The following is a 21,245-nucleotide window of genomic DNA, read 5'->3' as shown; positions in this document are numbered from 1 at the left end:
TACATTAATCTTTTCCTCATGGGGAAGATGACACTCGGGCAGACAAGGCCCACCTTGGAGGAAGTATAGTCATTTCCTGTTGGCTTAAGAGTTAGTGACCCCCGTTTAAACAGATGCAAGCATACACTTCAGTGACTACACAATCCACCCAGCCACAAGATGGCGTGGATGCGTATGTGTCTGTGTGTGTGTGCGCCTCTGACTACTTGCCCAAAGTCATATCTTATGATCATATTATTTACAATCATCAATGCATCACTATATTAATCAACATTCATAAAGTTACGCTACCCTATCAATAAAACGAGCAGTAAAATAATTCAGCAATGTTTGTGGGTGTTGGATGAGACTGAAGATTGTTCGGGGTGCTGAGGCTCAGTGGGCTAAGGTACCATATAAATCAAGGGACCCGGGTTCGATTCCAATCTGAGGAAATTTCCCGTTCCTTCCCGATCTCTCTCCCACTATTTTCTTGTCACTCTACCACACTGTCCTTTCCATGACTGTACTTGCTCATACAGTTTGTCAGATCTTTCTTTTTCCCCTCAAATGAATCCTAGGGTGGGTTGAAATCCATGTAAAGAGAACATGGACCATATAACCAGGAACCTGGGGTCACGACCGACCAACCAACCATCATTCCAAAACACTAAACAAACACTCACGAGTCACAACAGGACTCAGTTGTGCTCAGTCAGTCTGACGGTCAGTCGGTTAGAACCAATCAAGGTCAATCAAATGTCATCAAGGTCAAAGGGTCAGGAGGTCAGACCAGATACTTGATGACCAGGAACATGACGACGCAGGTGAGCAGCATGCCTCCCACCATGATGAACTTGTCCTGGGACGCCCTCTTCTCAATCAGCCGGATCACCGTGTTGGACAGGCCCAGCATATTGGCCACATCGATCATCTTCTTATGGACGCCCTGCCCTGCAATCAGACACACAGGTAAGAGCATAACCGTAACTTTAAAATGAACATGAAATGTTTTTTAGAAGTGTGTTTTTGAGCCTTTTGCCTTTATTATGATGGTAGGCTTTATTGTGATCAGACAGATAAACAGTTGCACACAAAAATCAACCTCATTATGAGCTATGCTTAAAGAAAGGAGTGTCTGCTGAGTCTACAGTGTATATGTCTGTCTTTCTAGGTGTGTGTGTGTGTGTGTGTGTGTGTGTGTGTGTGTGTGTGTGTGTGTGTGTGTGTGTGTGTGTGTGTGTGTGTGTGTGTGTGTGTGTGTGTGTGTGTGTGTGTGTGTGTCAGAGAGTGTGTGAGTGTGTGTGTTTGCAATTGATAGCATCGATGTGTCAGCACTGTGTGGTGTGTGTGTGTGTGTGTGTGTGTATGTGTGGACTGACGTTGGTGGTGCATTTCCTGCGCATCAGTTCCTCCCGCTCCCTCTCCTGGGCCTCGCGGGCGTAGCGTCTGTGCTGGAAGTTCTCCAGAGCCCTCTGCGTATGCTGCACCTCATACTTCAACTGGTCCACACGTCTACAGAGACAAAGAAATGAATAGAGAGAGAGGGAGAGAGAGATAGAGAGAGGGAGAGAGAGATAGAGAGCGAGAGAGAGAGAGAGAGAGAGAGAGGGAGGGAGGGAGAGATGGAGGGAGGCATGCTGCTTTAGGGAGGACCAACTTCATTCTTCTGTCTTTGGTAGGTTATTGTCCATGAGAGTTAAGCCACTATGGTAATATGACTGAAGAGTCTGCGTATGTGCTTGACTCTGTGTGTATGTGTATACAGTGTGTATCTGTCTGTGTCAGTTCATCTGCTATGCCATGTGTGTGTGTGTGTGTGTGTGTGTGTGTGTGTGTGTGTGTGTGTGTGTGTGTGTGTGTGTGTGTGTGTGTGTGTGTGTGTGTGTGTGTGTGTGTGTGTGTGTGTGTAGGCCTATGTGTGTGTGTGTGCGTGTGTGCGTGTGTGTAGGCCTATGTGTGTGTGTGTGTGTGTGTGTGTGTGTGTGTCTGTGTGTCTGTGTGTGTGTGTGTGTGTGTGTGTGTGTGTGTGAGTGTGTGTGTGTGTGTGTGTGTGTGTGTGTGTGTGTGTGTGTGTGTGTGTGTGTATGTAGGCCTATGTGTGTGTGTGTGCGTGTGTGCGTGTGTGAGTGTGTGTAGGCCTATGTGTGTGTGTGTGTGTGTGTGTGTGTGTGTGTGTGTGTGTGTGTGTGTGTGTGTGTGTGTGTGTGTGTGTCTGGTCGCTCAGGTGCAGTAGCCTACGGGCTGTTTATGTAGCTCTGCAGCCACAGAAGCAGGAATGCCAGCAATGACACCTCCTCTCCTCTCAGAGAATGTTTTGTCTCAGTATTGTATGCACACACACACGCACGCACACACACATGTCTGCACACACATGCATGCACCCGCACACACACACACACACACACACACACACACACACACACACACACACACACACACACACACACACACACACACACACACACACACACACACACACACACACACACACACACCCTGAGGGGCAAGGCTTCACCTGTGTCTCATCTCATCTCTCCACTCCTCCCTCTCAATCAGCCTTGACCCCCCCCCCCCACACACACACACACACACACCAACACAACACACAACCGTCCACAGTGGTGACATACTGAAGGACGTCACACAGCTGCACAGCAGACTGATGAGCTGTGTGTGTGTGTGTGTGTGTGTGTGTGTGTGTGTGTGTGTGTGTGTGTGTGTGTGTGTGTGTGTGTGTGTGTGTGTGTGTGTGTGTGTGTGTGTGTGTGTGTGTGTGTGTTTCTTTCATGGGCTGAAGGGACACATTTCAAATATGAAGACAGAGCAAAGAGCAACAAGGACACTGTATGGGGACATACAGTATGACTGTCCTCATAATAATGAGCACTATGAAACCTTTTTTCCAGTATGTTCTAATAACCAAATGGTGGTCATTTGGAGAAAGGCACGGTGGACGATTGGGGAGAGCAGATAAGAATAAGGAAATCAACTATTGGGTTTTAGTGACATGTTGGTTTCTTCTGCCCCCCTCTCCTCCCACTCTCCTCTCTCCTCTTCTAGCCTCCTTCATTCTGCCATGCTGTCTTCCAGGGCTTGTGACCTCAGGGTGACTGGTAAACCCTGAACTCACTAGTATCAGAAATATTCTAGTAAGGGGAGATAGGACAGGTACATAGAAATTAACGGTGAAGATTCGTAACGCAAATATGGCGTCTACCCGCACATCTCCCGCCTTTCTGGTAACAAGAGCCAATGTGCCTGCTGAGCTGCGTTGCCAGTGATCCAATCATCTGGCTGCATCGGCGCACGCGAAATTATGCACATGCTCAGTTGTGAAAAGCCGTTGCTCTCGTGCCGTTATGGAACTACTGCGCCTGCGCTCTGTCAAAAAAATCGTGAGAAAAGTGGCTCAAAAAGCTTTATTTTGACTCGTATGACACAACCAAGTAGTCTAGATTGATCAGTTTTTCACGGTCGTTTCAACCATATGGTTTTCACAACCGCTGGGTTCCCCTCCGTCCTATACTCAGTTTCCCCATTCATTTTTCCCATTGACTCTCAGATCTGGTCTACTTAATCGCGAAATAGCACTCCGAAGGCGTCACCAAGATGGCCGCCATATGTCCCCTCTCAATCTAAACTCTCTCTGCTAGTATGGCCAAGATGACAAGGCCATACACAGGGAAGCTGAGAAGGGGGGACAAAGGGGTCAGTTGTCCCAGGCCCAAAGAGATGAGGGGCTCATAATTGGGTACTCGTTACATTGAATGTATTGGGTGGGGGGCCCTTTCAGATTACTTTGTCCTGGTCCCGGCCAAAGCTGTCAGCGGCCCTGGCCATACAGTACGAAGAATTCCCCCGACAGGAATATGAAATTCCAGACCAGGACCCCGTTTCTCGACAGTGTCGTGGCTAACTAGTTAGCAACTAAGTAAGTTGCCAATGGGAAATTGCATTGCTTGCAACCAAGCAAGTTGCTAACTTGGTTAGCAACCAACGACACTCGAGAAACAAATCAAAATGGCAAACAGTGCTTCGAAGGAGTGGCAGCGTCAGAAGACAAGTCCAATCAGCAGGCCCTGATGGTGTCAGTGCCAGGCTGCTGAAGTCCATGTGCACTGGAGTTGTGAAAGTGAAAGCGAAAAAGTGAAAGCCCCATTGGGAAACTCCAACTCCCATTGTCATTGTGACACAGCACTCCACAGCACACAAGTGAACACTGCACACAACGAAATTGCATTTATGCCTCACCCGTGCAAGGGGGCAGCCCTCAGTGGCACCCCATGGGGAGCAGTGCGGTGGGACGGTACAATGCTCAGGGTACCTCAGTCATGGAGGAGGATGGGGGAGAGCACTGGTTGATTACTCCCCCCACCAACCTGGCGGGTCGGGAGTCGAACCGGCAACCTCTGGGATGCAAGTCTGACGCCCTAACCGCTCACCCATGACTGCCCATTAGTTAGCTGAGCCTCTCCAACACCTCTCAATCAACTCAAACCCCAGATTCGCCATGCACTGGATCCCCTGCAGTTTGCCTACCAAGGCAATGTGGGAGCTCAGGATGCTCTCCTGTATCTCCTACACATGGTGCACTCTCACCTGGACAGAGGAAGCAGTGCTGTGACAATCATGGTCTGGATGATGCCTTCAACACCATCCAGCCACTGTTGATGAGAGACAAACTGCTGCAGATGGGAGTGTAGAAGGGGCAGGTGACCTGGGTAACAGACTACCTCACGGAACGGCCCCAGCTCATCAGACTTGGTGACCTTACATCAGAAAGTGTAGTCGGTAGCACATGAGCTACAGGCAGCTATAATCAACTACAAGCAGCTTCAGCTACAACTTTGAGACCTGCCGCATGCACGACACCATTCAGAGGAGTAGACGTGTGCACATCCTACCCGATGGGCCAGCTGCGGGACAATCAAAGCAATAATCCAGGTAAAAAGGAATTAAGTCCGCAAACACTGCTTGTCTACTGTGAAAATGTAATGGCAAGAGCGCAACGTTTCAACCTTCAGGTCTTCATCAGGCAAAGCATGCACGACACCGCCATTGTGGGGTGTATCAAGGATGGGCAGGAGAGCGGGTACAGGGGGCTTTGTCGACTGGTGCCGGAACCAGTTGCACCTGAACACCACCAAAACGGAGATGGTGATTCACTTAAGGAGAACCACCCCATCACCGGTTCTTGTCTCTATAGAGGGGGAGAGTGCTGTGTGTGTGTGTGCGGCGCGCCTGTGTGTGTGCGCACGTGTGTGTGTGTGTGTGTGTGTGTGTGTGTGTGTGTGTGTGTGTGTGTGTGTGTGTGTGTGTGTGTGTGTGTGTGTGTGTGTGTGTATTTGAGGAGGCCAGGAGGTCATGGCATTGTCTGTTGTGTTATTGGAACAACATTAGGGATTTTCTGCTTCCTGTCTGTAAATTGTGAAATTTAGCAGAATAATTTGTTGAACAGTTAAAAAGCAATGAATACTGTGTGTGTGTGAGTATGTGTGTTAATTTGTTGTTTAATTAAGTAATGGACATTGTTAAAAAATAACTGTGTGTGTGTGCGTGTGCGTGTGCGTGTGCGTGTGTGTGTGTGTGTGTGCGTGCGCGCTCGTGTGCGTGTGCGTGTGCGTGTAACAACATTATTGGAACTTTGAGGACAATTCACATTTTGGCATTCTGTCTGCGGCTGGGCGGCTCCTTACTGGCTAGAATCTCCAGGCGTTCCAGCTGGCTGAAGATCTGATCGATGCACGCCTGCAAGTCATTCTCCAGCACTAGTCACAACACACATAGGCCTACACACACACACACACACACACACACACACACACACACACACACACACACACACACACACACACACACACACACACACACACACACACACACACACGGTCGTAGCAGTACATTTTGGGACCTATATACAATCAGCTCCAATGGACCCCCCCAGACATATATCTTATCTTATATCATATCTACATAAATCGGACTGTGTGTGGGCCCCTATACATGGGGCCCTAGTGACTCAGTCACACTTTACCACCCTGAACGACACCCTGCACACGCGCGCACACACACAGAGAGAGAGAGAGAGAGAGAGAGAGAGAGAGAGAGAGAGAGAGAGAGAGAGAGAGAGAGAGAGAGAGAGAGACCGGCTGCTGCTGTGATTGATGATTAAAGGAGTAGTTTATCACATGTGCATCGTTAAGTGGTACAGAGGCAGAGCGCAGGTAAATGGTCCAAAAGTGAAGTCCACTTCACTGAGTCAAGTTTCGAAAGAGAACACAGCTCTCAGTCAACAGACCTAGTTTCTAGTGATAAAGATCCAGTTATGTAGGGTATTCTATAGAATAAATATTATAGCCTATATGAGCCTACAGCATTGGTAGCAATAACAACATTTAGGTATAGTAGGCCTGTATATAATAGCCTACTACAAACACAAATGACCTGTTGGCTTGATGGTAGAGTGTCCATTGTCCAACGTAAGTCTATAGCGATCACAAAATATTAGCGAAAACTTTCTTAAATGGCACGGCTGAACCATGGACTTTGATATGGCTATGTTTTGATATTATTTTTGTATTATTATTTAAAGGTACACTGTGCAGGAAATGGTCAAAAAAGGTAGACCTACTGCAACTATGCTGCTCATTGAAACTGGGCTGCCTATTGCCAAATTTGATCTTTACATGAAAGTTTACTAAGTAGCCTACAAATATTTCCTAGTAAGATCCAAGTAGAGTCATTTTTGCAGCTAAAAATGGCTATTTTTGGAAATTCAAAATGGCGGACCATGGAGAAGATCCCCCTTTTCATGTATAAAAAGTGCAATTTTTCCAGTCATAATGAATACTTAGAATTTGATGGTGGTGGTCAGTAGTAGGCTAGGCTATTCATGAAAATGGTAACATTAGTGAATGGGCAGCACGAATTCTGGAAATAATAAATAACAAAAAATCTCACACAGTGTCCCTTTAAATACTATTATAAAGTATTCAATCACATACACAGCTAATATAATTATTGACGTTTTTATATACAAGAAAATAACTTAAAGGGACACTGTGTGAGATTTTTAGTTGTTTATTTCCAGAATTCATGCTTCCCATTCATTAATGTTACCTTTTCCATGAATACTTACCATAGCCTTTCTACCTACTCTATAAATCCTCTCTGTACTTACCACCACCATCAAATTCTAAGTATTCATTATGACTGAAAAAATTGCACTTTTCTTACATGAAAAGGGGGATCTTCTCCATGGTACGCCATTTTGAATTTCCAGAAATAGCCATTTTTAACTGCAAAAATGGCTGTACTTGGGCCATACTAGAAAATATTACTTTATTACTTCGTAAACTTTCATGATAAGATCAAATTTGGCAAAAGGCAGCCCAGTTTCAATTCGCAGCATAATTGCAGTACCTTTTTTGACCATTTCCTGCACAGTGTCCCTTTAATATTCAATAGACAGATCAACAAGAGTCACAAGCACAGACATCATATATGAAGACTAGATGCGTCGTCCGCGTTCCCGTCATGCAAGCCGAACGTCCGCGCATGGCGGCCATGTTAAAGCAGCCTTCTGGCTCAACCAGTTGCAGTGAGTTTTGGGTGTTGTATACTCTTCAGATGGCTATAATTCCCTCAAATTTATATCGATTTTCGAAAGGGCTGTTTTTTTATACAGTATAAAAAAATCCAAACGAAAGTATATGTTGATACTGCATAGTGATGAATATTCACAATATTATTATATTATATTGCATTATATTATTATGTGCATAGGTCTAAAATCATGTATAATATAGTTCAGTAGGCTTATTCATGTAATTAAATAGACCCCATAAACAAATGCACAACGTAATCTTTTATATTTTCAGTAAAATAACAAATAAACGTTCACTTGTAGTATATGCTTTGGTTTCGACAGCTCCACCTTGTGTTCAAAATGAGTCGTGACGCTAAAGCCATCCAGATAGAATGAACCTGTTGCGCTGTACATCTCTCTTCCAGTACGTCATCTCTGTCGTCTTTAATTTGGTGCAATGAATATATCCATGCCGTCAACGTAATGCACAGCAATGGTTAAAATGTGTTTTTGCTGTAGGTCTATCTAAATGTTTGGACAAATAGGTTAAGTGGGAAGCATAGGTCTATTACTCTCCTGGGCGTTTTACCCCAGTCTACAGTTAAGTTTTAAGGAGCCCTACCATTTATAAACACGTGTCAATATTTCAGCGAAGCAACAGAATACATTTTTAAGTATCCCAACGTTTCAACTCTTCAGTTTACTTCAGGTGTAACGGAGGGGCTGTGGAGAGTTTAGGCTGCTCTAATATGGCCGACCTGTGCGGACGTGCTTGAAATACGCGATGACGTATCTAGTCTTCATATATGATGTCTGTGGTCACAAGTAGCCTACATTACAGTCAGGCAGTAGTCAAACAGACCAATGGGTCCTCGTGCATGGAGGCAAAGAAAATGGAATCTTGTACAAGAACGACAACTAGCTGGTGTGGCCAGGAGTGGCACTGCAGCTATGTTATCGCAGCCAAGTAAATAATGAATGGGTGCCAATGGGGCTGTACGCTTCTCTTAGAACTATCTGCCCGTGTGATTTTTTCCCTGGAAACAATGAAGTCGCGTTCGATAGATATGAGTAAGTGAAAGCATTTGCCGACACGTTTGCATCTTGTCAAGTGTTAGATTCGTGAAAATGACCCTTATTTCAACTATAGCAATGACATAACACGTGACAATCGACTTTACGGCACTACGCCATTTGTTTTGTAGTTTTAAGTCTGACTTCAGATGTCGATGTGTTTAAAGTTATGTTAGGATTGTTGCGGACACCTGTTATTTATTGCATTTAAGGTGGTGGAAAAGCGGCATGTGTACATGGGGTAAAGGAAATGACTGCGCTCATCCTTAAGAATTTGGGCACCTTCAATTAACATGTTGGACGGTGGTGGGGGTTGAGGTGTGTGACCGTAGATGTCTCTGCTAGGAGGATCAGTCAGGGTACGTCTCTCGTCAGCTCTGGTCGTGAATAGTCGCAGAGATTCCTCAGCCAGCAGGTATTAGCCGAATGCTAGCGTGTTGCAGGACAAAACTAACACGTCTTTGGGAGAACAAAGCCATGTCAGGAACCTTTAACTTCACTTCTAATACAACTTCCATGATAAGGTACAGAATGTGCACACATCTTTACAAACCAGAGAACAGAATCGTCACAAATCCCTGCTGAGCCATTTAGCCCAATAGGCTCCCATTCATCTTTTACTTGGCTGCGTGCGCCAACGGGGCTATAATGGGAGCCAATGACAGACGCCTATCTCATAGCTTAGAACATTTCTTGATGGAGGTGACGTGTAAAACGAAACGGAAGTGAAAGCGGGCTGTTGACGTAGCTTGAATATAGCCGCAAATACCAAAGTCCATGATCTAGACGAGCTTTATAAGAAAGTCTCCGCAAATTTTGTGGTTACTATTTTCTAAACTTTATTTGAACAATGGATACTCTTTATCATCAAACCAACAGGTCAGTAATGTGTGATATTGGTCTGTTATTTCTTTTTTCCCAGCAAGCTAAAATGCTAACAGATTTCGTGTCAGCTGTTTTCTGTTAAATGGCAAGTAAATCACGTTAGGCGCAATTAAAATCATGACAGTTGAGCATTTGTGTTTGTAGCATATAGATGTCGGTCTCGCTATAAATGACAGTTGCTTTGCAGCCATAAATATTTAGGAATGTGTCTGGCTGCTACGAAGAAGTACTTAGCCTGGCTGTCATTCCTTATAATTACATGTTATTCATCACGACACATACAGTAGGCCTATAGCATATTGGTGTGCTGTCTGTGTTTCATAAAGCACGTTATACGGCAATTGATGTATACAGTAGCGTAATTCAGGTCAATGAATGCCCTGGAAGTTTTTTTTGGCTTGAGGGTCCATCAGTTACTAATCTATATAGTTAATCTCCAGCCATTAATATTAGGCCTACTAATCATTAAACTATTTCTTTACAACTAGGCAAATCCATGAAGTTCAGTCCCAGATGGGGCGACTGGAGGTGACTGATCGCCAGTCAGTCCACTGTAAGTTGTTCACATTTCAGCGGCGGCTTTGTGATTAGCCCACCAGATCCCCATACAGGCATCTGTAATCTCCTTGTAATCCATCCCGACCTGTTGCTTTGACTTGAAGATACTTCTGCTGCGAGCCGTTATCCTCAGACCACCTTCCACACCATCACCTAGTTTCTCTTATTACTCACAAGATTGCAATCTACCTCGACTGGTTACTGCATGGTGGGAGTGTCTTGTTCAGCCTTGTGTGGTATAATATACGATTATGAGGACAGGAATGGGGATAGGACTGATGTTGTTGCATTGCATACCATTACATCATTATAACCTTGAGTCCTTGAAGCATGAACACATGCAAAAATAAGTTTAAAAAACAAACAAACTTTGGTCTACATATTGACAAGCAGGCAGGAGCACTTCACCCTTCACCCTGTTTGTGTTGGGATTGGCAGCAGATAAATTGAAATAATTAATGCTGTGTCTGGGTCTGTGTGTATACGTTCATGTGTATGTATTTGACTAGTGCTGGAGAATGACTTGCAGGCGCGCGTCGATCAGATCTTCAGCCAGCTGGAACGCCTGGAGATTCTAGCCAGCAAGGAGCCGCCCAGCCGCAGACAAAATGCCAAAATGTGAGTCGTCTTCAAAGTTCCAATAATGTTGTTACACACACACACACACACACACACACACACACACACACACACACACACACACACACACACACACACACACACACACACACACAGAAACATGTTAGGGTTAGGGGAGTAATTAACCAGTGGTCTCCCCCTTCCTCCTCCATGACTGAGGTACACTGATCATGGTAGCGTCCCAAAGCACTGCTCCCTTGGGGCGCCGTTGGGGTTGCTGCAGTGGGGGTGATTGGAGTCATAATTGCAATTTCATTGTGGACTGCAGTGTGACAATGACATTCCCAGTGCTGTTGATTCCCAAATTTAGCAATAAACTAAAGTATAGAAAGTTTTGCAGCTGAAGATACCTATTACTGGAAATTCAAAATGACGGACAGGGACAAGATCCACCTTGTTAAGTATGAAATGTGTAATTTTCACAGTCATAATGAATACTTAGAAGTTGACAGTGGAGGAGAATATTCTTGAAAAAGATAACATAGTAGAGTAGAGTAGAGCATCATTTATTTATCCCGTTAGAAATTAAGGTGTCTAGTAGCATACCTCATAGAAAAACAGAATACACAAGACACACACACACAGCTCATCAGTCTGCTGTACAGCTGTGTTTCATGCTTCAGTGTGTCACCACAGTGTATGGTTGTGTGGTGTTTAGGTGTGTGTGACGTTGGGAGGGGAGGGGAGGGGGGGGGGTCAAGGCTGATTGAGAGGGAGGAGTTGAGAAGGTGAAGCCCTTCCTCACAAGGTGTGTGTGTGTGTGTGTGTGAGCACACAATGCAGAGGGGATTGCTGGCATTCCTGCTCCTGTGGCTGCAGAGCTACATAAACAGCCCGTAGGCTACTGCACCTGAGCAACCAGACACACACGCACACACAGACACACACACACAGACACACACACACAGACACACACACACAGACACACACACACAGACACACACACACAGACACACACACACAAACACACACACACACACACAGACACACACACACACACAGACACACACACACACACAGACACAGTCACACAGACACAGTCACAGTCACACAGACACAGTCACAGATTCACTGCAAGCACATACACATACTGTCTCTTGCTCTCCCTCTCACACACATGCTCACTCTGTCTGTGTCTCTGTAGACGTGTGGACCAGCTGAAGTATGAGGTGCAGCATACGCAGAGGGCTCTGGAGAACTTCCAGCACAGACGCTACGCCCGCGAGGCCCAGGAGAGGGAGCGGGAGGAACTGATGAACAGGAAATACACCACCAACGTCAGTCCACACACAGTCACACTCACTCACACACCTCCCCATCCCACAGTGCTGATACATCGATACCACACACACATACAGTGAGTCCAATATGTATTTGATCCCTTTCTGATTTTGCCCGTTTGCCCACTAATAAAGACATGATCAGTCTATAAATTTATGATAATATGTATTCAAACATGGAGAGACAGAATATCAAAAAGAAATTCCAGAAAATAACTTAAAATAATATATTTTAATTTATTTGTATTTAATTTAGGCTAAGAAGTATTTGACCCCTCTATCTAAAGAAGATAAAGTGCTTTGTGGCAAAGCCCTAGTTGTCTAGCACTAAGGTCAGACGCTTCTTTTAGTTGATGACAATGTTTGTGCATATAGTAGAAAATATTTTTGCCCATTTCTCTTTGCAGATTATCTCCAAAACATTAATAGTTTGTGGCTATAGCTTGGCAAATGGGAGGTTCAGTTCTCTCCATAGAATTACTATAGGGTTAATATTTGGAGACTGTCTCGGCCACTTCACGACTTTAATATGCTTCTTATTGAGCTACTCCTTCGTTGCTTTGACTGTATGTTGTGTATTATTGTCGTGTTGGGAGATCCACCCTTCAGTGTAGTGGTGGAGGGAAGGACGTTTACACTCAGGATTGCACATTACATGTCTCCCTACATCCATTCGTTGACGATGTGAAGTTGCCCTGTGCCTTGGCCACACAAACACCCTCAAACCATAATGATACCACTTTCATGCATGATGGTGAGGAGGGTGTTCTTGGGATCATAGACAGCAGTACTTTTTCTCAAAACACATTGAATTGTGTTAATGCCAAACAGCTTGATTTTGGTTTCATCTGACTACAGCACCTCCTTATCATATCCTAAACCAGCCTGATGTCCATTGGCAAACCTCAGGTGGGACTGCACAGGTTCCTTCTGAAGTAGAGGTACCATGTGTGCACTACAGGATTTTAAACCTCTGTGGCATTAAGTTCTACCAGTAGTTTTCTCAGTGATTTTGGTCCCAGTAGCTTTGAGATCATTACCTAGTTCATCCTGTACAGGTCTAGGGTGCTTTCTTTCTGTTCTCATGGTTATCAAATCCCTACAAAAGGTCAAATCTTGTATAGAACCCCAGACAGGCTGATGGATAGTCATTTCGTATTCCTCACATTTAGGAAGAAATGCATCAACAGCTGGGTCATTAATATCCAGTCTCTTTCTTGTGGCTTTGCAGCCCATTTAATCTTTGGTCAGGTCTAAAATCTTGTCCCTGATATCATTTGACCGCTCTTTGGTCTTTCCTATGATGGTGAGGTTGGAGTGTGACTGATTCACTCATACTATGGACTTATTCTTCTGATTAAATGTGTCTTTTATGCATGTTAGTATGTACAGGTGTCTTTCATTCAGATGACAAGTTGATCGGAAGTGCCCATCTGGTCTGTGGGGCCGGAACTGTAATGAGTTGGCAGGGGATCAAATACTTATTTTGCTTGATGAAATGGAAATAAATTAATATATATTCTCTTAAGTTAATTTCTGGATTTTCTTTTTGATATTCTGTCTCTCCATATTAGAATACATATTATCATAACATTTATTGACTGATCATGTCTTTGTTAGTAGGCAAACCAACAAAATCAGCAAGGGATCAAATACTTATTGGACTCACTGTACACACACACATCCCCACAGTGCTGATGCATTGATGCCACACCAACACGCACACGCACACACTTTCTTTTGAGCTCGTGCACACATGCTCTCTTGGTCTCTCATACACACATTAACACACACACACACCTAGTCACTACACAGTTTTGATGCAAACACACACACACACACACACACACACACACACACACACACACACACACACACACACACACACACACACACACACACACACACACACACACACACATCTACAGGGACAGAGTACGTAGACACGTACGTAGACTCAGCACACACTCAGATGTGTACATATGCCAACAACTCTTTTAAGCCTATCATCATAATGAAGACCTCAAAAATATACCTCTTAAAGGGACACTGTGTGAGATTTTTAGTTGTTTATTTCCAGAATTCATGCTGCCCATTCACTAATGTTACCTTTTTCATGAATACTTACCACCACAATCAAATTTTAAGTATTCATTATGACTGGAAAAATTGCACTTTTCATACATGAAAAGGGCGATCTTCTCCATGGTCCGCCATTTTGAATTTCCAAAAATAGCCATTTTTAGCCGCAAAAAGGACTCTACTTGGACCATACTAGGAATTATTTGTTCATTACTTAGTAAACGTTCATGTAAAGATAAAATTTGGGAATAGGCAGCCCAGTTTCAATGAGCAGCATAGCATAGCAGTACCTTTTTTGACCATTTCCTGCACAGTGTACCTTTTAAAAACCATTGTTGAATTCTTCAAAGTTACGGTCATGCTCTTCCCTCACCTGTCTGGCTGTACAACATGGCATCATACCAAAGCGTTGTAATAAACGCGCCGACCTCAACCGTCTATCTCGTTTGTGCTTCTCGTTTGTGCATCACAACTTTGCAAATTTCCTCCACAACACCCCCTGAAGTTTCAGGAGTGGTTTTGGTCTGGGCACAGATTTGCCACAATTTCGCCATTTCCCTGGCTCGTTTCGCTGTTCTTGGCAAAAGTAAAGCGTCAGAAACGTTGCTTTACTGACGGGTTAGGGTTAGTCATGGTTTTGGTCAGGGCACAGCACAGCATTTTTGCATTTCGCAACAGAAAGTCTCTGCGGCAAAAGAAATTCGCCTACACGGAAAGGAAAACTGTGCGAACCTGGTCACGTGACAGAAGTCGCACCTCAACGCGGAATGTACTGGCTTGAAATGAATACACCTTTGCATGATGGCGGGAGGAATTGAGAGTGCGATGAGCTCAGTAGGCTTAGGAGCAGACATGTGGACTCGAGTCCAGTGACTTGGACTCGAGTCTGACTCGAGTCAGCAGTGTGAAGACTTGCGACTTGAAATTTCAAGATCAGAAAGGACTTGCGACTCGACTCGACTTGCACGCCTTTGACTCGGGACTCGACTTGGACTTGACAGTTGTAACTTTCAATGACTTGGCGTGACTTGCCATGTTGGGTCTAAAAAAAAGTCCAAGTCCAACCCTTGTTTTCAGAATGCAACAGCCCGCCCACATTCTTTGTTTGAATCACGTCATTGTCCTAAGCGGTGCTATGCCATTGGCGGCCAGATGCGGCCGGACGCAGCTGGCCTGGACGCGGCGACCAGCGGCAAAAACACCATTAGTGAGTCTCCAGAACAAACATAGCCTACATTTTAAACCATCGCGGAAGTTAATTTATCTCCCTCTCAGCCCCAACTCATTTTGCATTCTTAATAGGGTAGGCTATGGAAGTTTGCACTGTGATCAACAAATATTTTCTATCAATGTTGTAGGAAGTGTGTGTGGTGGCCGCTGTGATGTGCAACACGCCTCAGTAGGCTACACACGTGAAGCTCTCGCTCTCTCGCCCCTCGCTTACGACAGAAATTCAGTGAGAACCAAGCTGTCTAAATATTTTAGCTAAATGGTGATGGACATTGATTGTTGAACATTTGGCTATTTAAGCAGTTGAAATAAAAAAGCACACGCTGCTGACATAACCGAACCACAGGACTTAATCTATTGTTGTTTTATAAAAGAGTACGCCTATCCGTTTTGCTTTCCCTGTCCTTTATGAATGCGCTTGCCTTCAGCCCCCGAAGGCTGTTACAGTATGTTCCGCTCCCACACACTATGCTTGCGAGTCAGTCACTTCAAAGTGAAATGCAACCTTGCGAATAATTTCCACCATCGCGGACAAAACCACGTTATGATGGATATGTGGCGAGGTAAACGTTACGAATATGGCCCCCAACCCAGAATGTGTCCGTAGGCTATATGGCTTGATATCCCAGGGCTATTTCACGACCACAACTCCACGCGCTGAAAATGCATGTTAAGTTCGCGCTTCTCAGTCTAGAAAGATAACCTCTCGGTAACATTCTTTGCATTGACCAGCCACCATCGGTTGAGTATTAGAATCAATACAAAAAGACACGTTTATACATGTCTTAGTCTTCCAGCATGCAATCGAAAATAGGCGAGCAGAGAACACTTGTTCTTGCATCCATCAAAAGAGCTCCAGCGGTTGCCTACTTTAGATGCCGGGTGAATGATTCCAAAGGGAAATAATTTAGCCTATAGCCTATTCATGACAGTCTTGCAAAGAGACAAGACAAACGACCAAAATTGTCAAATAATTGGTCAAGGCGCGAGATGAGGAATACTGCATGGCTATTGGAAAAACTTTGAAGAAATAAGCGCAAGCAACACTGCTTCCCGCGAAGCTTGCGCTTGAGGGCTATAAACAAGCTATGCGCCCCGAACCTCACTGCTTGTTGTTCATGACTTGAATCGAAACATTTCTAAGGACATCAGGGCTATCTTTGATTCCTGGAATACCGCCTCAGCCAGCTGAAAGCAGAGAAGCAGTGTCAAATGTGTCAAATGGTAAGATAATGCCATAGGCTACCTGTTCCTTGAAAGTTTTAAAACTCAGCCTTGACACACTGTCATGTCAGCCACATCAGTTCAAACGCAATCTTTAATGCGGCCTATCGTGAAGTTTAAATGTAATGCGAGATAGAGGTTGTAAGCTACTGCTGCTGAGCAGCGCAAGACATAGGCATGGGTCGGCTCCCGTGGATAAAAAGCATGTTGCGTGTCGCGTGCTGCTCCCAGCCCAATCCTTGCGCGCGCGAACCTTGTATCTCGTGGAGTCGACACCGCTTTATCTTATGATTCTCACAGTTCGAACTACATGCTTCGTTTGGTATTTTGGGGGAGTTTGGAGTCACAATGACCGCTGCTTTGAAATGACACGTTAGAGCTACACGACGCCAGCACTGGAGAACTGGGATGTAACCTTGTTTTCCAAATTAACAAAAATTAGGAAACATAGAAGCAGAACTTTGTTTGGCTACAATCTATGACCTGGACGGTGAACTTAATCTTTTTGAAGAGGCATGAACAGCATACAAGTGCCTTTGTGGGGGAGGAGAGGGCGATTGGGGAGAACAGGGAGACGAGAGCATGGCGCGAGGCGCATATTCTTTCGGGAAAAATGAGAGCGAAATGTTGGATAGGGCATTACACACATTCCTTCTTCCTACACCGTAGAAGCGCAGAACAAGGTTGCCTCGTTGCCATAACTGACATTCTGCAGCGCTAACGCCATGTTTAATTGACAGCGTGCTGGCGAATAGTCTAGTAGCCTAATATAATTAACAAGACGTGGATTAATGACTGTGCAAACGAAGTTCTAGTTAACTTGGACTGTGACGCAGTAAAAATGGTTGGTGGGCCATTGCGGCGAGAATGTGAGGGGGAAAGCGACAATGCCGATATCAGCTTCAACAGTAGAGTAGAGTAGAGTAGAGTAGAGTAGAGTAGTAACTTTATTGATCCCCAGAGAGAAATTCAGGAAATTCATCATTACTTTACCAGGAATTTAATCCAACTAACTAGCCTACTTTTTCCTAATTTCTTAGCCCATATGGACAAGTGTCTACTAGGCTAAATACTGTCGGCACGTAGCCTACAGCAGATAGCCTAGTGCTGCACCATGCATGTGCTCATTGGTGGGTTCACAGTTATGACACTGTCAATGCTCAGCTTTTGGTTCACAGATAATGGGATGAAGTGAACATCATGGACCAGCTGAGACAGGGCTGCCTGCTGAGCCTGTAGCCCCACCCCCCATACGCACACACACACACACACACACACACACACACACACACACACACACACACACACACACACACAGGGCTCAATTTTAAAAAAAGAAATTGATTACCCCTGCTGTATGTCATATCTTGATGAGAATGGTGAGCTTAATATGGTACCTTAGGGAAAATGGCGTCTTTTAAAGTCAAACCAAAATGTTTACATTAGTCGACTGTTACACTACAGTAAAGAGAGGGGGGAGGGTGGGGAGCACCTGTAAGACATGAATAGGCTACTACTTTCACCCTTGGCCTTTGTGGGTAAATTCAAACATAGTACGCTGAAAGTGTGAATCCACGTTTTCAGGTCGGAAGTGTAATATGCCCCCCTAATGTCTTGAAAAAACCTTCCAGCCAAAGCTGTCAGCGGCCCTGCCTGTGCTCCTAGTGAAAAAGTTAACCATAGTCCTGTCCGTTAGCGTTAAGATGCTAGAGTCTGTATAACTTACAACCTTGACTAGATATGACCGGCCCACCACCAAGACCAGGGTGGAGTAGTGGAATAGGTTTATGCCATCAGATGATGGAACGGACACACACACATACGCACACATTCTTGCAAACAGGACTATTTGCCCACTTGGACAGTAAAATATTTGGCATATGGTTGCTCCTTTGTTTAAGTACAAATTCACATGAAATGTATTTTTATGTGGAAAAAAATATGAAATTAAATGTCATTTTACATACACAGCACAAGCAGTAGTTTGGTTTAGACTGATTTTTCTGCAACTGTTTTAGTAATTGTCATCTTTTTACTCAGGTATCATTATTATACTAATGAATTTATGATCGAAATTGTGATTGCAAATGGAAAATCCCTTTGTGACTTGTGAAGGACTTGAAAAAATATGAGACTTGGACTTGGACTTGACTTGGCTGGGGTACGACTTGGACTTGGACTTGACTTGGTCAGATGTGTCTTGACTTGTGACTTGACTCGGACTTGAGTGGAAAGACTCGAGACTTACTTGTGACTTGCACGTTAGTGACTTGGTCACACCTCTGCTTAGGAGCACAGGCTCATTTCCTACAGCATTAATGTAATCACTGCAGGGAATTAACAAATCTTAAGAGGGTCTGGCTTTGACCCTCACCGGCCTCAGTATTTTCTGTTAAAATGACACATGTACATGCTGGTGGCTGCAGCAAAGATTTTCAATATGGTACACCAAGAAAAAGCGTCACAATGCAACAAAGTGGGATCACGTCCGATCTCCTAACAGGGCATGGCTTTCCCTATTGAATTCTATCCTCCTGAAGTCTCCTAAAGGAGCAAGGGTGCCACAGGACACCAACTTGTAAACTTTGGTCATATTGATTCTGGAACAAACTCCTGATTACAAACCGTCTCCTCCTTATCTATCGCCTCTTGTTGCAGGATGCAGACACGTCCATCCCCATAGACGAGACCCTTCAGCACAACACCAACCTGCACAACGCCCATAAAGGCATGGATGACCTCATTGGCAACGGCTACGGCATCCTCGAAGGATTGAAGGAGCAGCGTCACACACTCAAGGTGTGTGTGTGTGTGTGTGTGTGTGTGTGTGTGTGTGTGTGTGTGTGTGTGTGTGTGTGTGTGTGTGTGTGTGTGTGTGTGCGCGTGTCTGCGTGTCTGCGTGTCTGCCTGCCTCTGTCTGTCTCTGTGTGTGTCATATGCACTGCTGTGATTCACTTTCTGACCAAAATTGTAGACAGCTTATCGGTCTCTCCAGTCACCATGAAACTCACTTGACTCAACACTGTTTTACTTTTTGCCTTCTGTTTTGACAGTAGAACCAAAGACTGTTTTGTAGGGTGGGGCAGTGTTAATCAGGTATATGACATGCAGTATTTTTTGTGATGGCAGGACACCCATAAGAAATCAGTTGTAAGGAATTCTGTGGTTTGTTTTGTGATAGCTGGACATCCATACTAAGTCAGTTATATAGAAGTTAATGTTCTATTTTGTTTGTTTTGTGGTATGCAGGGCGCCCATAATAAGTCAGTTGTATGAGTTACACATGTAATATATTGTGTCTGATTGCAGGGCGCCCATAAGAAGATGATCGATGTGGCCAATATGCTGGGCCTGTCCAACACGGTGATCCGGCTGATTGAGAAGAGGGCGTCCCAGGACAAGTTCATCATGGTGGGAGGCATGCTGCTCACCTGCGTCGTCATGTTCCTGGTCATCAAGTATCTGGTCTGACCTCCTGACCCTTTGACCTTGATGACATTTGATTGACCTTGATTGGTTCTGACTGATTGACTAACTGACCGACCGACAAACCAACCAAGGAACTAAGCACGAGTGAGTGTTTGTTTGTGTTTTAGGTAGTTGGTCGGTCGTGTCCCCAGGCCCCTGGTTAAATGACCCGTATCCTCTTTCAGAACCCAGAACATGGATTTCAACCTGTGGTTCATTTGAGAGGGTAAAAAGAAAATCTCCAAGCTACCACATGAGCAGACGGTGGGATTTTACAACATTTGCTCTTATTTTCATCTAATTTTCTCACCTGTTTTTTTTTTTCCTTATCTCTGCCTCCACTGATTTGTTTTTAACCTAAATAGGATAAAAGGCAGAGATGCATAAATGGCCAGAAGTTCAGAAGTGCCCCCCCTGACAAACTGTGCGAGCACGAGCTGCCAAATATAGTATATGGTTACATATCATGTTGTAAATAGTAAACAGAACCCACCCCCCCATACACACACACACACACACACACTCCACACAAAGCTGCCTCTCCTCACATGGGCTGAGCCACCTGTCATTCCTGTGATGAATGCCACAGGGACCGTCAATTAAAAACAATAAAACATCCCAGAGTCTTAACTAAGGACCACACAACTCACCCTTTCAGCGTGTGCTACTATCAGAACATGTTCCGGTGTCAATTATACTGGACTTCTTTCTCTCTTGACTTGGGGTTCATGAGGACTTAAGAGGGGGGAGGGGGTGTTTGTTGCCTTCAGGGGTGTAAGCTCCATTCACCTGCTCTGCTGTCTGTGATTGGCTGTCTGTGGCTCTGCTCCATCCTCAAGGGGTCATCTGTTCTGTTTATAATAAACAGTGGTCTGGCCAGCTCCACAATGACTTTTAGTCAGACAGGGGAAGGAACAATTTTGTGTGCATGTTGGTGGTTGTGATGGTGGGGGAAAGGACCTCATGTTGGAATTGAACCTCGGTCCCTGGATGTATGGTACGGCGCCTCACCTCCCCAAAAATCTTTTGTTTTATCTAACACCCACAAACAGTGACAAGATTATTAAAGGCCATCATTAAAGGACAACATTGATCACAGCCAGCACAGCTTACTTTGTCCTTACATAATTCATTTATGTATTGTAGTGGTGTGCATTGGCACTACCCTCACGATTCGATTATGATTCAGGAGGTAACGTTTTGATTCAGTCCGATTCTACGATGCATTGCAATGC

At 44.7% G+C, this 21,245-nt stretch overlaps 2 protein-coding genes across 2 annotated transcripts; one reads left to right on the top strand and one right to left on the bottom strand.

The window, feature by feature from the left end:
• Window positions 1-722: 722 nt before the first annotated feature.
• On the bottom strand, window positions 723-9,423 carry LOC134465150 (Golgi SNAP receptor complex member 2-like). Its single transcript, XM_063218647.1, has 4 exons — window positions 9,414-9,423; window positions 5,642-5,750; window positions 1,362-1,494; window positions 723-928 (listed from the first exon to the last, which is right to left on the bottom strand). The coding sequence occupies exons 1-4, from the start codon at window positions 9,421-9,423 to the stop codon at window positions 767-769; spliced, it is 414 nt and encodes a 137-aa protein (XP_063074717.1). The 3' UTR covers window positions 723-766.
• On the top strand, window positions 9,357-21,108 carry gosr2 (golgi SNAP receptor complex member 2). The gene is made up of 6 exons (XM_063216792.1): window positions 9,357-9,523; window positions 10,018-10,082; window positions 10,597-10,705; window positions 11,871-12,003; window positions 19,201-19,341; window positions 19,852-21,108. Exons 1-6 carry the CDS (start codon window positions 9,495-9,497, stop codon window positions 20,011-20,013), a joined length of 639 nt encoding a protein of 212 aa, XP_063072862.1. The 5' UTR covers window positions 9,357-9,494; the 3' UTR covers window positions 20,014-21,108.
• The last annotated feature ends 137 nt before the right edge of the window (window positions 21,109-21,245 follow it).

This window comes from Engraulis encrasicolus, chromosome 2 (assembly GCF_034702125.1).
Source record: "Engraulis encrasicolus isolate BLACKSEA-1 chromosome 2, IST_EnEncr_1.0, whole genome shotgun sequence".
NCBI classification, from domain to species: domain Eukaryota; kingdom Metazoa; phylum Chordata; class Actinopteri; order Clupeiformes; family Engraulidae; genus Engraulis; species Engraulis encrasicolus.
Note: the sequence above shows the minus strand (reverse complement) of the source record. Positions and strands in the feature narration are given on the sequence as shown.

Excerpts from the sequence above, each read along its gene's own strand:
- LOC134465150 (XM_063218647.1), bottom strand. Across the intron at positions 1,495-5,641 it reads CGCAGACAGAATGCCAAAAT|ACGTGTGGACCAGTTGAAGT; the intron begins GTGAATTGTCCT and ends TTGTCTCTGTAG. Across the intron at positions 929-1,361 it reads GCAGGAAATGCACCACCAAC|GGCGTCCATAAGAAGATGAT; the intron begins GTCAGTCCACAC and ends ATTGCAGGGCAG.
- gosr2 (XM_063216792.1), top strand. The coding sequence starts at position 9,495 with ATGGATACTCTTTATCATCAAACCAACAG. Across the intron at positions 12,004-19,200 it reads ACAGGAAATACACCACCAAC|GATGCAGACACGTCCATCCC; the intron begins GTCAGTCCACAC and ends CTCTTGTTGCAG. Across the intron at positions 19,342-19,851 it reads AGCAGCGTCACACACTCAAG|GGCGCCCATAAGAAGATGAT; the intron begins GTGTGTGTGTGT and ends GTCTGATTGCAG.